This window comes from Salmo salar, chromosome ssa05 (assembly GCF_905237065.1).
Source record: "Salmo salar chromosome ssa05, Ssal_v3.1, whole genome shotgun sequence".
NCBI classification, from domain to species: domain Eukaryota; kingdom Metazoa; phylum Chordata; class Actinopteri; order Salmoniformes; family Salmonidae; genus Salmo; species Salmo salar.
Window position 1 is genome coordinate 42,340,412 of NC_059446.1, and position 16,439 is coordinate 42,356,850.

General features: G+C 50.0%; 1 protein-coding gene across 3 annotated transcripts in view; it reads left to right on the forward strand.

Annotated features, from left to right (window-relative positions):
* The window catches only part of LOC106604933 (slit homolog 3 protein), a 199,708-nt gene that overhangs the window by 153,171 nt on the left and 30,098 nt on the right, over positions 1-16,439 (forward strand). For all 3 annotated transcript variants that reach the window (XM_014200077.2, XM_014200078.2, XM_014200079.2), the window contains 7 exons: positions 598-741; positions 1,858-2,021; positions 4,809-4,959; positions 7,905-7,979; positions 8,911-9,054; positions 11,098-11,241; positions 15,025-15,188. In XM_014200077.2, the coding sequence (XP_014055552.1) occupies positions 598-741; positions 1,858-2,021; positions 4,809-4,959; positions 7,905-7,979; positions 8,911-9,054; positions 11,098-11,241; positions 15,025-15,188 (986 nt within the window). The remainder of the gene's footprint in view (positions 1-597; positions 742-1,857; positions 2,022-4,808; positions 4,960-7,904; positions 7,980-8,910; positions 9,055-11,097; positions 11,242-15,024; positions 15,189-16,439) is intronic.

Below are 16,439 nucleotides of genomic sequence, written 5' to 3' on the forward strand. Positions count from 1 at the left end.
TGTACAACCCTGCCCTAGACTTCCTGGTCTCCTTATGGTCTCTCTACCAGGCTACTATCTGCTCTAAAATAAGAGCCACTAACCAGTCACTGCTTCTTTCTTATGCTCTGACGGTTAAAGTAAAACCAATTAAATAATGGTGGCTATGGCTTTAGGAATGAATGTGTCTTTGACAGTGTATCTGTGTCCTAGGGAAAAGGGAGTTGTGGTTACTGGGATAATGTGGTACTGTCCAGAGAGGGAGTGAGCAGCACACTTCTGTCCCAGATCAGTGCTGTGTCCCTCAGGCTGCATCCCAAATGGCACCATATTCCCTATATAGTGCACTACTTTTGACCAGAGCCATATGAGCTCTCCCCATGGGCCCTGGTCAAAGGTAGTGCATAGGGTGCCATTTGGGATGCAACCTCAAGTCTGACCTCTGAGACACACGCCACCCAAGCCTTAACAATCCACTGCCTGGATCCCCTACGACAGGTGAATTGGGTGCCGTTTGGGACGCAGGCTTCATCTTCAGTCAGTAGGAGACCGTCTTGTGTCTTCGCCCCCCAGTACGTTTAAAAACATGTTGTTGTCATGTTTGTCTCTTTCCTTCAGGCTACTGAACGCTAACAAGATCAACTGTCTGAGGGTGAACACCTTTCAGGACCTGCAGAGCCTCAACCTTCTGTCTCTGTATGACAACAAGCTGCAGACCATCAGCAAGGGCCTGTTCGCCCCGCTCCGCTCCATCAAGACTCTGTGAGTAGCCCCCCCCCCCACTCTATCAGGACACTGAGTAGTCACACACACACTCCCCGCTCTATCAAGACTCTGTGAGTAGCCCCCCCCCCACTCTATCAGGACACTGAGTAGTCACACACACACTCCCCGCTCTATCAAGACTCTGTGAGTAGCCCCCCCCCCCACTCTATCAGGACACTGAGTAGTCACACACACACACCCCGCTCCATCAAGACTCTGTGAGTAGCCCCCCCCCCACTCTATCAGGACACTGAGTAGTCACACACACACTCCCCGCTCTATCAAGACTCTGTGAGTAGCCCCCCCCACTCTATCAGGACACTGAGTAGTCACACACACACTCCCCGCTCTATCAAGACTCTGTGAGTAGCCCCCCCCCCCCACTCTATCAGGACACTGAGTAGTCACACACACACTCCCCGCTCTATCAGGACACTGTGAGTAGCCACACTGACAAGATTCAACCCAGCGCAGATTAATGACCTGCACGCAGCCATAGATGTTGAATCCCAGCCTTAGCATGGTAGTCTGTGCACACACACACACACACACACACACACACACACACACACACACACACACACACACACACACACACACAGGGTTTCTCTTCAGCTTATATTTCAGCGGAGGACTCAGAAGAGAAAACCAAGATGTATGACGTTGGATAATATCAGAGAGATGTCTATTTTGGAAGGTTGTTTTTCTGTTCATCTGACAATAATTTCAGGCCGCTGGAAGCCACGGAGTGTTACTTATCTGGAGTATATTACTTTGTCGTGTTAGCGCGTAACACATATTTTTCTCATGCATAAAAAGACACGTGCAAATATTTGTCATCCATGTAAAGACATTTTGTCATGTATCTAAAGGAGTCATCAATGACATGTTATGATGGTAATACTGTGCTGATATACTTGTCACACCTGTGAGCCATTTCATTGTTCCCCGTTCCCTCCCACCCTCCCTATTTATCTCGCTCTCTCTCCTTCCCTCTTTCTCTCTTACCCCCCTCGCTCCGTCTCTACCGTTCGCTCCCTCCCTCCGTCCACCCCGCCATCTCTCTCTCTCTCTCTCTCTCTCTCTCTCTCTCTCTGATCATCTCACCTCCAGCCACCTGGCTCAGAACCCTTTCATGTGTGACTGCCACCTGAAGTGGCTGGCTGACTACCTGTTTGACAACCCCATTGAGACCAGCGGAGCCCGCTGTAGCCACCCCCGTCGCCTGGCCAACAAACGCATCAGCCAGGTCAAGGGAAAGAAGTTCCGTTGCACAGGTAGGCTTCTGCGCACACACGTAGACCCACACGCACAAGCTTTACCATTCCTTGCGAGTACAGTGCATACCCGTGAACTCCTTTCAATTAACAGAGCGACCAGCAACCTTCTACTCCCCGGCAACAGTTTGACAGACGGCCACTCCACTCCATCCAACACTGTAGCTAGTACGAAAAGTGGCGTGTCTCTCCCAACAGTCGTGCTACGCCCGTCTGTCTCCACCCGCTCCTGCTCTACTCTCCTGAGGCATCTGATCTAATGCATTGTGACGTGTTGATGGCTCCAAGTCTCCATAGCCCCTCCACCCACAATCCCTCATAATCATGTGTGGCTTGATTTACACGGCGAGGGCTGTGCAGCTGCAGCTAGAGTCAGACATGGAGCCCAGACTAGAGACACATTCCTACACTGCCGTCTCTCTCTCTCTCCCTCTTTCTCCCTCTCTCTCGCTCGCCCTCTCTCTCTCTCTCTCTCCCTCCATCTCTCTTTCTGTCTCTCACTCTCTCTCCCTCTTTCTCACTCTCTCTCTCTCTCTCTCTCTCCCCAACTCTCTCTCTATCTCTGTCACCCTCGCTCTCTGTCTCTCTTTTCTCTCTCTTTCTCACCGTCTATTTGTGTCCTGTGAACCATGTCATTGTGGAGAGAGAGGGGAGAGAGAGAGAGAGAGCTGTGTGGTACCCTCTGGCCTGGAGCAGTTATACTTGGAACCTGCCGGGTTTCAGAGTGGTTCATAGCAGAAAAGAGGAAGGCTTGAGGCTGGCGTGTCTGTATCGGTGTGTATTGCAAGCTCACCCATCACCCACATACTTGCCTCTTAGGTGGGGGGTTGGGACAGGAGGGGGCCCCACGGGGCCCCGCAGATACAGGCCCCTCTGGGGAGAGGAGGAGAGGAGAGGATGGGGGGGTTAAGGCAGCTCCACTTCTCTGGCACTGTGCATCCACACACACAAACTGTGCAGCCACTGTTGCTTTCCTTTGATATTAACCCTGGGTTCTCCTAATTACAGGCTGGGCAAATTCAATATAGCAACACAATAACAAGCACAGCGGGAACACCGATAAACTGTGGTCGCACTGTGTGTGTGTCTCTCTCAGACAGAAGCCTGGTGTGGGTACAACGTGTGTGTGTGTGTGTGTGTGTGTGTGTGTGTGTGTGTGTGTGTGTGTGTGTGTGTGTGTGTGTGTGTGTGTGTGTGGGTGTGTGTGTGGGTGTGGGTGTAGAAATTACCAGAGGGCTTGTACTGTTTTCACTCACCCTCTCTCTCACCCTTATCTCTCTCTCCCTCTATCTCTTCCTCTATCTCTTCCTCTATCTCTCAACCACACAGGGCTGTCTATACTGTATGTGTCCCAGTGTTTGGGCCTTTCCCTATGCTGTGGGGTTACAGACGGTGTAGTGTGGCCCCTGGGGGCCCTGTGTGCATGGGTGTGGGGACTGGGGAGGGACAGTGTTGGGAGGAAAGTCCGTCAGCCAGTCACCTCGATCAGCTTCCTGTCCCAGCTGCTCCTGTCTGTTCCTGGCTGTTCCTGTTCCTGTTGCCCTCAGCTCACCCTCACTCTGCCTCACTACCTACCTACCTACCTACCTACCTGTTCCTCGCGCCTACTTCTGTCTACCTGGTGCAGCTGTCTCTTGTGCTTGATCTAACCATGTGCCCCCGCCTACACTCGCCTCACATGGTTCCGTCAAGCACCAGGGACCGCTGGACACGCCCGCCCGCCCGCCCGCCCGCCCGGTGGTGGTGCTGAGAAAAGGAAAAGAGAAAAGAAAAGACGAGCCACCCCTCCATTCTGCTCCCCCCCTTCTCCTTCACAGAGGGAGACTACAAAGTGATACACTACAATCCTCCCTTCTTCCTCCGTGTTGTTGAAGAGTCGTGTTCCTCCCTCCTCCTCTTCCTCCTCTTCCTCCTCTTCCTCCTCCTCCTCCCCCTCCTCCCACTCCTCTCTTCCCTCCTCTGCTTTCTGTCACCCCGCTGTCCTGCTCCTGCATGGCAGTGGCCTGCATCCCAAATGGCACCCTGATCCCTAAGCGGTGCACTAGTGTGCCATTTGGGACAGAGTCCGTGAAAGCCGGCGTGTTGTGAGCCAGGCCCAGTGGTTTTCCCAGGAGAGAGAGGGGAGAGGCCCCGGCCTCACTTCTCGCCCGGTGGGCCCCGGTTGGGTCTGCCTGTCTGGGTCTTGGAGCTCCCACAGTCAAAGGCTCTCTCGGATCACTGGTGGAGATAGAGATGGGATGAGCAGCATAAACAGCGGTGCCAAGGGAAGGCTTGTGTGATGGGAACCAGACTTAGCTACAACCGTCCAACAACCCACGTACCGGAAAAACAACCCTCTATTACTCTGTCAAAACATCTCCAAGCTACCGACCTCCTGGAATTGACCTCTCTCTCAACTGTGCTTTTCCAAATGAGGCGTAGGTGTTTGTGGGTGTTCTTTCTAAGAGGTGAATAGGTGTGCGTGCGCTCTTCTTTTGGTCCTGTATGTATGTTCTGTATGTATGTTCTGTATAGTGTATGTTTAAGAGGCATTGCGTTCCAGTAATAGGCCCGATGCGTAAGTCAATGCCTTGTCCCATATCTGTTTGTGCTGTCTTGCCGACTCCTATGGTCACTGTCACCCGGCGTGACATAGGAGTTGGCGAGACAGCACAAACAGATCTGGGACCAGGCTACCTAAATTAGAATTTGAGGTTTTCCATCAATGTCGTAGTTCCCTGATGGTCTGTAAATCATCCCTCCTCTCCCCTTTCCTGTCCCCCTCCCACCCCTCTGTCCCTCGTCCAGGTACAGAGGACTACCGTAGCAGATTGAGTGGAGAGTGTTTCCAGGACCTGGTGTGTCCAGAGAAGTGTCGCTGTGAGGGAACCGTGGTGGACTGCTCCAACCTCAAACTGACCAAACTGCCCCCACACCTCCCCGAGCACACCACAGACCTGTAAGAGCACACAGCCAACCACACACGCACGCACGCACGCACGCACGCACGCACACACACACACACACACACACACACACACACACACACACAACATTCACATCACATCTAGTACTATTTCTTCTCTCTCCGGGTCCATGGTCATTCTTTCTGTCTTGGCATAGTTGTGTTAATGTAGAAAGCCTTCACATACTTTAGTTACCCTTCTCTCCCCTCTCTCTATCCCCCAGCCCTCTCTCTATCCCCCAGCCCTCTCTCTATCTCCCAGCCCTCTCTCTATCCCCAAGCCCTCTCTCTATCTCCCAGCCCTCTCTCTATCTCCCAGCCCTCTCTCTATCTCCCAGCCCTCTCTCTATCCCCCAGCCCTCTCTCTATCTCCCAGCCCTCTCTCTATCTCCCAGCCCTCTCTCTATCTCCCAGCCCTCTCTCTATCCCCCAGCCCCTCTCTCTATCCCCCAGGCCTCTCTCTATCCCCCAGCCCTCTCTCTATCCCCCAGCCCTCTCTCTATCCCCCAGCCCTCTCTCTATCTCCCAGCCCTCTCTCTATCTCCCAGCCCTCTCTCTATCTCCCAGCCCTCTCTCTATCCCCCAGCCCTCTCTCTATCTCCCCAGCTCTCTCTCTATCCCCCAGCCCTCTCTCTATCCCCCAGCCCTCTCTCTATCCCCCAGCCCTCTCTCTATCCCCCAGCCCTCTCTCTATCCCCCAGGCCTCTCTCTATCCCCCAGCCCTCTCTCTATCCCCCAGCCCTCTCTCTATCCCCCAGCCCTCTCTCTATCTCCCAGCCCTCTCTCTATCTCCCAGCCCTCTCTCTATCTCCCAGCCCTCTCTCTATCCCCCAGCCCTCTCTCTATCCCCCAGCTCTCTCTCTATCCCCCAGCCCTCTCTCTATCCCCCAGCCCTCTCTCTATCCCCCAGCCCTCTCTCTATCTCCCAGCCCTCTCTCTATCTCCCCAGCCCTCTCTCTATCTCCCAGCCCTCTCTCTATCTCCCAGCCCTCTCTCTATCTCCCAGCCCTCTCTCTATCTCCCCAGCCCTCTCTCTATCGCCCAGACCTCTCTCTATCTCCCAGACCTCTCTCTATCTCCCAGACCTCTCTCTATCCCCCAGCCCTCTCTCTATCCCCCAGCCATCTCTCTATCTCCCAGCCATCTCTCTATCCCCCTCTCTCTATCCCCCTCTCTCTATCCCCCAGCCATCTCTCTATCCCACAGCCCTCTCTCTATCTCCCAGCCCTCTCTCTATCTACCAGCCCTCTCTCTATCTCCCAGCCCTCTCTCTATCTCCCAGACCTCTCTCTATCTCCCAGCCCTCTCTCTATCTCCCAGACCTCTCTCTATCTCCCAGACCTCTCTCTATCTCCCAGACCTGTCTCTATCTCCCAGACCTCTCTCTATCCCCCAGCCCTCTCTCTATCTCCCAGCCCTCTCTCTATCTCCCAGTCCTCTCTCTATCTCCCAGCCCTCTCTCTATCCCCCAGCCCTCTCTCTATCCCCCAGCCCTCTCTCTATCTCCCAGCCCTCTCTCTATCTCCCAGACCTCTCTCTATCTCCCCAGCCCTCTCTCTATCTCCCCAGACCTCTCTCTATCGCCCAGACCTCTCTCTATCTCCCCAGCCCTCTCTCTATCCCCCAGCCCTCTCTCTATCTCCCCAGCCCTCTCTCTATCTCCCCAGACCTCTCTCTATCTCCCCAGACCATCTCTCTATCTCCCAGACATCTCTCTATCCCCCCCCTCTCTCTATCCCCCTCTCTCTATCCCCCAGCCCCATCAGTGCTAGCTGCTCACCCTCACAATAGCCCCATCTCCCAGTGACTGATGGCTAACTATTAGCATCAGCCTCTCCCAGGCTATTAGGCCCAGTTCCACTCTGGCCAAGTCCCAGGGCAGAGCATGTCAGGGAAACGAAATGTTGCCCTTCACTGGCTAGAGGACACACACCACATCAGGACTTTTTCTCTCCTCTCTCTCTCTCTCTCTCTCTCTCTCTCTCTCTCTCTCTCTCTCTCTCTCTCGCTCTCTCTCTCTCTCTCTCTCACTCACTCTCTCTTGCTCTCTCACTCTCTCAATCTTTCTTTTTCTCTCCTCCGGCCCCTGTCACCCATTCCCATTAGTTTCACATCGCTCACCATCACGGCTCCCCTGGTGTAGATCGTATGTCATGGATCTGATCTGGGGGTCTGCTGCTGCCGTCTTCCCCTCCACACCGTCACTTATTTAGAGGGAGCTTTCCCTTCCCAGGGAAACGCATGACCGCGTTCTTCTACGTCTGGTTGACCTTTCCCCAAGGTGTGTCCTGTCAGCAAAGGCTGAAGCCGAGAAGGCCGTCGCCCGTCGCCAAACACGCACTCCTCATTCTCAACCACGCTCCCTTCCTCTCAGAAGACAAAATATCTCTCTCTTTCTCTCTCTCTCTCTCTCTCTCTCTCTCTCTCTCTCTCTCTCTCTCTCTCTCTCTCTCTGTCTTCCTCTCCTCGCCGTTTCTCCTCTCGACCTCCATCGCGCTCTCTCCCTCCGTCCCTCTCTCCGCTCTTAAAGAGCGGTGGGTCGTTAGAAGCGTTCCCCTCCAGGCCAAAGCGACGGAGCTCAGAGAGATTACAGAGAGATGGATCCATGCCATGCACCAGCAGCCAGCTGGATCACACAAACACACACACACACACATACAGTATACACACACAAATAGACACAGCACCAAGCACACCAAACCTTTATCTCATTCTCATACAAATGACCACGCTAAACAAGACAGACTCGTCCATCACACAAACTGTGAGCAATTTGAATATTGATGACTCCTTTGAAAAGTATAGAAGTATAGAATTAAGTGAGCGTCATTTTTTTTTTTTGGAACGTCTTTTGTCTGGCTTTTGCGACTGCTCTCTGACTCACTCAGTCACTGCGGGGCCATTAACCTTCATTTTAACATTCTCTTTCTCCACTACAGGCGCCTGAACGACAATGAAATCTCCGTCCTGGAGGCCGTGGGGACTTTTAAGAAGCTCCCCAACCTGAAGAAGATGTATGGCTGTCTTCCTCTCTCCCTTGCCTTTTAAAACATGCATACATACAGGCTGAATTGTCGTGTTGTGTCGCAGTCAGGGCTTGTCTTGTCTGGGAAGTTTATGTCGACAGCAGCTTCATATGCAATGAACAGCGTCAATCTAGGGTGGGTGGGTGGGTGGGTGGGTGGGTGGGGGGGGTAGATGAAAGGAGAGGAGTTTACATGAAAGGAGAGGAGATACTGGGGAGGAGAGGAGAGATGGGGGAGCAGAGTGAGAGGCTGGGGAATATTCCATCTAAATAGGAGCGAGGGCAACGTGATTTACAGGCAGGCGATATTTACAGCCCACTCCAGGAAGACGGAAAAAGCCATGGCTGTTATAGCTGTACACACCATAAGGAGGAACAGTGATTTATTAAGCATGACATTGCATACCACCTAGCATCGTCAGAGGAGTTATAAATTGGGCAACGTCTAAACTCCCTCCCTCCCCCCCTCCTCCTCACCAAAGTACAGATAAGAATAGAAGATGTCCGCCGTGGACAACCGCTATAGACATGTTTTGCAACCCGTCACACTTAGGAATCCTATAGATATCACCTGTTGTTTTTAACCCATCGTTCTTAGGGATGTTTGAGTTAAGACTGACACAGCGGGTAAAACTGGTCGAGATGACGTCATTTTAATAACCAGTTTCGCCCACTGGGGAAAGACTAGGAGGCAGAAGGAGAGACTAACGTTAACCCAATTAGGCCTGGTGATTGATTTTCCCCATTACAGTAGTGAGAGGCTAATGAGAAGTGTTTGTGTGGGTGGTTATAATGATGTCTAGGTAACAAGATCTTTAATTAGACAGTATGATATTTACCATGGTCCTCTCTCTCTCTCTCTCTCTCTCTCTCTCTCTCTCTCTCTCTCTCTCTCTCTCTCTCTAACCCCTCTCTCACAGTAACCTTAGCAACAACAAGCTGCGGGATATCCGTGAGGGGGCCTTTGACGGAGCTGCGGGGGTCTTGGAGGTTCTGCTGACTGGCAACAAGCTGCAGGCACTGCAGGGACGCATGTTTAGAGGTCTCACTGGACTCAAGACACTGTGAGTGGAGCCGAGCGGCCATCTTAAGGATATAGAGGTTTAGAGCAGATGCCCTTCTTCGGGGTTCCCACTAGATGGCCAAGCTACAAAGTCAAAATTGGCTACACCGTAAAATGTATTAAAACAACAAAAAAATGACATTTTAGTTCTTAATTGAAGGTGAGGGTTAGGCATAAGTCCAGCAGTGTGGTTAAGGTTAGGGTTAGGTTTAAAATCAGATTTAAAGTAGAGAAATTGTAGAACTACTGTGCTTCCGACTTTGCAACTTGGCCAGATAGTGATGACCCTTCTTCAGTGGTCAGATATGTTTGCTGTAGTGACAGTAATTCATCAGAAAAACTTTATTCATACGTAGCTAAAATAATAATATACATTAATATCATAATAATAGTATAGTTTACAGTAAGCCATATAGCTTTTATCCAAAGAGACAGTACAGTAGTGCGTGAATACCTATCCTTTTTTAAAAAAAATCTTTATCTTTAACTCTGCATTGTTGGAAAGGGACCTGTAAGTAAGAATTTCACTGTTAGTCTACACTGTCGTCTACGAAGCGTGTGACAAATACAATTTGATTTGATTAGATTTTTATTCCAATCCCGTACCCACACAATACATTCCCTATTACTCCACAAACATTCACAGACACACACACACACACTCCCAAACAGACAGTAGTTGCTATGTAACATGTACCCGTTCTCTAAACAGATGTCTAGATACTAATGAGTGAGTGCATTCTGGGAAATAATATTTAGAAGATAACTGACGCAAGCCCCCAAGAAAACAACAGGCCCAGTGACATCACATCAACCACACAAGGTTTCGCTCCCTCTCTCTCTCTCTCTCTCTCTCTCTCTCTCGCTCTCTCTCTCTCTCTCGCTCGCTTGCTCGCTCTCCAGATTAGATGCACAGTCATAGCCGCCTTATTTAGACACAAAACAGAGCAAACAAGTCATGCTCTATAGCCTAACTGATGGCCAGAAAGGCTTTCTGAGGGGGCCTCTTTTGGCCCTAATGAAGCAAACGGGGGGGTCGAGAGAGCCGATCATGGGAGCAAATGAATGGATCATGGTCCTGCAGTATTGAATTTAGTGGCTTTTAAATCCCAGGAGCATGGTCCCAAATTGAGTTTGCCTGTTTCAGATCCCTGCCTGTCAGAGCCTAATGCTGAATTTGCTGCTTTCACATTTTCATCACAGACGGGCTCTGGTTTGCATTTCCCCCGTTTTCTTTTTTCATTTTTTTTCCAGTGGCTTTAGTTTGAAAGCCCTGATTGTTTTTGGCCGTGGTGCACCGCTCCCTCCCTCCCCTGGGCTTTTTCCTCTTCCTTTCTCACCCCTTCCCCTTCTTTCCCAACTTCATCATCACTGCATCTCTCTCTCCCCCTCCTCCTCGCTCTCTGGGCTGGGGTGCCGTGCCATGCTGCCCAACCTAACCCTGGCAGCCAGGCAGCATCTGCCCCACACAGGCCCTCTGCCAGGCAGCAGATGTGGACAGTTGACCCAGGACGGTCCCCAGAGCCTGCCTTCTGTGCCGTACCTCTCCTCTGGCCCCCCCCCAAAACCACTAATGAGTGCTGGCAGGGCACTTTTGCCCCCCCCTCCCCTCTCTTCCCATTCCATGTGTCCCCAAAGCCACTGTACACTTGCCCGGACCAAATCAAACTCCCCTTCTGGGCCAAAACACTTCTAGTCACACTAACATTAGATTATACCAGACCCTGATTAGATCTGGACTTCTCTGGATGTGTTGAGAATATGGGCCTCCGTTGGCCCCAACCACACCGCCCCAGAGCTGGAGACATGTTCAACACCTGTCTACACTGCAGTCTAACAGTCTCACATCAATGCTGTTTAGGAGTAGCTCTCATTCAGAATACACTAGACAGGCTGTAAGAGATACAGTAGAACTTGGGCCTGTAGTTTTACCTAGTCAGGTCATGGATTCAGGAAAAACTCCTAGTTCTGCTGATCATCTGTGCCACAGTGTTCCCCATCTCACCATGCTCTCTCTCTCTCTGTGTGTGTGTCTCCACAAAAGGATGCTGAGGAGTAACCAGATAGGCTGTGTGGACAACACCACTTTCACAGGCCTGAGCTCTGTACGTCTGCTGTCCCTCTACGACAACCGGATCTCCACCATCGCCCCGGGAGCCTTCACTACGCTGCACTCCCTCTCCACCATGTAAGCCTTCCCTCTCTCCATCTCTCTCTCTCCATCCTCCACCACCTGATTGTCTGTGTGATCACCACCCTCTCCATGTTAGTCTCATCTCCCTCCCTCTTTCCTTCCCATCGTTCTCTACCTACCTGTCTTCCACCTTATCCCCCTCTGTCCCGCCTCCTCATTTCACATTTGTTTTACATTGTATTCATTTAGCAGACACTCTTATCCAGAGCAACTAGGGTTAAGTGCCTTGCTCAAGGGCACACCGGCAGATATTCCACCTCGTCGTCTCCGGATTCGAACCAGCGACCTTTCCGTTTCTGGCCCAAGCGCTCTTAACCGCTAGGCTACCTGCCGTCAACCTCCTCTTCCGCAGCTCTTCCTACCACCCGACCGTCTGAATGATCACACCGTCCTCTCTAGCACCGACACATCCCAGTCTGGAAAGACAGACAACATCCAGTGTTTTATCTGCAATCACAGCTCTCTATGGATTTAGAATATTGCTTGCAGATGGTCTTGGTAATTACAAGCCTGTTTTGTTTCAGTCTCTCGACACTTGTTATCAAGCTACACATAGTCTGCTATATGCGCCCGCGCCTTCTGGAGCATCAAAAAAATATAGTTGTATCTTTCCAAAACTAGCAACAGCATGAGAATTGTCCTTTTTGGCCGCTCTACAAATATTGACTCACGTTGCAGTGGAACATGATTTGAAATGATGCAATATTTTCGTCGATAGCGTTGAAGTTATGTCGTGTCCGAGATGAAACTGTCAGATGTGATCAGTATTGAAATGAGAGGAGACATAATGCTCTTATTGAAAACACAGTGCGTGAGTCAGTGTTATGCATCGTACCCATCGCCACCCAGGAGAGGATGTATTAATAACTGAACATTTATCAGATGAATAAAAGATTAGAGGCTGACATTTCCGGACGTGCAACCGCCAGCACCTCACATGCAACCCAGTACACGGAGTCATGTTCATGTTTAGAATGCCAGAGGTTTCTTCTTCCCTTTCTCTCGCTGTCCCTCCCGCTCTCTCCCTCCCTCTCTTTCCCTCCCTCTCTCTCTCTCTCTCTCTCTCTCTCTCTCTCTCTCTCTCTCTCTCTCTCTCTCTCTCTCTCCCTCCCTCCTGACTCTCACGGAGAGGGAGGGAGAGGAGAGTGAAAGGGCTGCTGTGGTCTGCCAGCTCTCTAATTACCCTGCGGCTGACACAGCCGGATCCGTTTCAGTGCGGCCCGCCTAAAAATACCGGCTGGGTTGTGAACCAGCACTGCGTAGAGCAGGCCAGGCCAGGCAGCAGCACAGCACTGTGTTTGCCCAGCTGTTATCCCAGTGTACAAGTGCAGCAGAGAAACAGTCAATCAGGCTGAGCCAGAGCTGCCTCCTGATCTCTCTCGCTCTCTCTCTCTTCTTCCCTCCTCTCTCAGGCCTAAATTAGAGCCGGGAGGCAGCAAGTGTTTCCACCCGGTGGGTGGGACCAGTTGGGTAAAGGCAACAGTCAGGACAGAGGTTACTCTGTGTGTGGTGGGGGGGGGAGAGACGGACGACTGCCGTGATTGTCGCAACACAAATAGCTTCTTTTTTTTAATCTTTTTTTTTTACTTGCCATTTTGTGTCTCATTAATAATATTAGCTTAAACTGTTCTGTACTTTTCTGGGACTTTTGATATTGTGCTTTATAACAGCATCTGCCTGCCTGGAGATACAAAGCAATGGAAAATGTATTTTGTCATTATTTTCTCTTCTCATAGTAAATACATATGACAATACTTTGTTTACCGGGGGATACACAAGTAATAATTCAAATCAAACTCTATGGCGAGGGGAAAGACTTAACGTATGGCGTTAAATGGGTCATTCCACGAAAGGGGTGCCTTTTAGACATGCAAACGTAAAAAAAAAAAAGATTTGTTTCGCCTACAGAAAACCATATTTTCCCATTTCAGGCATTACAGTCCTATGAACTAAAAGCATTTTATCTGCACTCGTACCACACTGTCTGTCAACAATGTTACTGACACTTATGTGACTGCCTAACTATTATTTACAAGCATGTTTGAGATAATCCAACATTTTCTCATTGATCAAGTATCCCTTGTACAAATACACTCACATATCAAACTAGTGAAGGTTTTAGGTGAAGATCGGCCATTACTCCATATGTGGTGAAGAGCATGGGACCACCTGGTGTTCATGAAATTGGGAATTTTACATAATTTACCACATAATGAAAGTTAAATCAAATCACATTTTTTCCTAACATTAATTGAGTGAACAGGGTTGATGTGTTGAGCTCGACCGCCTCAGTCAAACGATGATAAAACAATTAGAAATAGATCAAAAGAGAGTGAAGTCTAACTTCCTTTTCCGCCACGCTGTTCAGAGGACCCGAACGATGTCACCTGCTGTGAATCATTCAACTTGGTAGAATGATGAAACATTTTTAAGGGGTAAATTGTTTGAATAACAGGGTTGGCCTTGAAAAGACGTCAATTCATCGCTAATTGCATTTATATAAATAATAATAGTCAGAAATGACTTTGTTAAAGCAGCAAAATAATTAGGCCTTTAAAATGATGGTGAAACTTGGAGAAATGTTGGGAATAAGTGGGTTGACATCTTCCTAGAAGTGACACAGGCTTGACGGAGGGACGTGTCAAAATGCTGAATTTTGGCACTTCAGCAACCCTTTATTCATATTTAAAAAATTGCATTTATTGAAATCTCCATGTGGTCTGTATTAGTGCAATTCATTCAATATACATGTAACAGGCTTTTAAAATTCAATATTGGTGGATAATTTCCACTTAAAATATCATAGGGAATCAATAGGTATCCATTTCTTGGAACGACACAAATCTCTTGCGGTGAGGCCGGGTTAGGCAGGTGGATGACGGTGCATTGGAAGGTCAACATCCTATAATGAATCCACACTGTGGCTTTGATATCACAGGAGTCGCCTCAGCTCCTCTGTTCTCAAAAAAAGAAAGGCCTTCCCAGCTTATCCCTGTAAACTGTGGGCTGTGTTAGCGCTCCAGTCACTACCGGCCCCACATTACAGCCCTACACACACACAGAGACACACACTGAACCGCTTCCCATCTGGACTTGAGTGAGTCATCCCCGGAGGCACATTCGACTCTGCATTTAATATCTCTCACTGTGTGTACTGGTGCTTAAGTGGGACTCAGTCGAGGGTGAAAAGTTAAACACCACTAATGGCAGCTCAATGCTAGGTATCATTTCTCCCCACCATTTCCCAGGTCAAATACAGGTCACGACATGGCTCAGTGTTCATTGTCCTCTTCAGTGATCAGCTCATCTAGTCTAGTCTACACTGGTCTTGTAAGTTGGCTGTCAAAGGCTACAAACCTGAAGCCCAAGTGAGTCTGACTGTCATGTACTGACACATTTTCTATATCTCTATCGCTCTCTCTCTCTCTCTCTCTCTCTCTCTCGCTCTCTCTCTTTCTCTTTCTTTCTTTCTTTCTTTCTCGCTCTCTCTCTCTCTCTCTCTCTCTCTCTCTCTCTCTCTCTCTCTCTCTCTTTCTCTCGCTCGCTCGCTCTCTCTTTCTCTCTCTCTCTCTCTTTCTCTCGCTCGCTCGCTCTCTCTTTCTCTCTCTCTCTCTCTTTCTCTCGCTCGCTCGCTCTCTCTTTCTTTCTCGCTCTCTTTTCTCTCTCTCTCTCTCTCTCTCTCTCTCTCTCTCTCTCTCTCTCTCTCTCTCTCTCTCTCTCTCTCTCTCTCTCTCTCTCTCTCTCTCTCTCTCTCTCTCTCTTTCTATCCCCCCTCAGTAACCTGCTGTCCAACCCCTATGTGTGTGATTGCCACCTGGCCTGGCTGGGTCTGTGGCTGAAGAAGACCAGGGTTGTGAGTGGGAACCCTCGCTGCCAGAAACCTGCCTTCCTCAAGGAGATCCCCATCCAGGACGTGGCTAACCCTGACTTTACCTGCGACGGTATGGTGCACAAATAAATGCGTGCATGCATGCACGCAACATACACACCATGTGCGCGTGCACACACACACTATGTCCCTCACACACCTGGCCCTGTTTCTTCCACAACCCATCCATCTAACCTTCCATCACTAGTACTGAACAATACCTCTGTTTCCTGGCCCCAGGCACATTGTAAAGGGCCTTATGACACCAGGCTTTGTGTCCAGGGGCCCCTGGCCCTGACTTCTAGCAGGAGTTGCTCTAGATCTGTCTCAGCTATTGTCACTCCTACCCGTCTACATCCATCTACAAGCCATTCATATCTACTTCCCATGAAATCCCACTGGCTGCGTAAAACTCACCACGAAATCGGCTGCTTCCACCTGTTACTAGCTGTAGGCCCAAGACCCTCAGTTCAGAGTCTACTCAACCCCCTCACCTCCATGTCTCTGAACTTCTGTAGTCTACGGCAGCATGCGGGACACACGCACGCACGACACACACACACACACACACACACACACACACACACACACACACACACACACACACACACACACACACTGTCCACCCACATAGTTATTAAGTCCAGTATTTGTCTGAGCAGGCCAGCATGGATAGGTAGAAACTATGAGGCAAAATGGAACAGTAGTTGCGTAGGCGACCGCATTATCTCACGTCAGTGTGGGTTTTATGAGGACGCGGTCATTTCCCCCTGCGGAGTGAGAGAGAGGGAGGCCTGCGAAACTGAACTCTGGCTGTAAAGTTTAACCCCAGCAAGGAACTGCAGTGTGGCTTCTGTCTGGCTGAGCCCAGGACCCGTTACCTTCTCTCTCTCTCTCTCTCTCTCTCTCTCTCTCTCTCTCTCTCTCTCTCAGTGGGCCTCTTGTCAAATGCTCCGGGGTCTTGGGAAAATAGCGCTTCTACTCTTAAGGACCGTAGGGAGGGATTCGCTCCAAAAAAATGTGCTCGTATAGTCAGTTCAACTGTAAGTTGTAATGGTAATGTACAGTCTATATACTGTAAGTCCCTAACCAGACAGTCGAGTTGTAGCCATAAGGTTCCTTGCATGGGGTTTCTCAAGCTTTATTTCTTCAGATAGCTGTAGCAGGCCACAGGCATAGCTGTCCTGTATCATTTAGCCCTGAAAGCTACATGCTAAACAAGAGGGAGCAGGCGGAGGGTGTAGTGCGATCTGTATCCCTTCACCGCAAGGTCCGCATAGCTGTAGCTACAATGACACACGCACTGACTCACTCCTTCTATTTT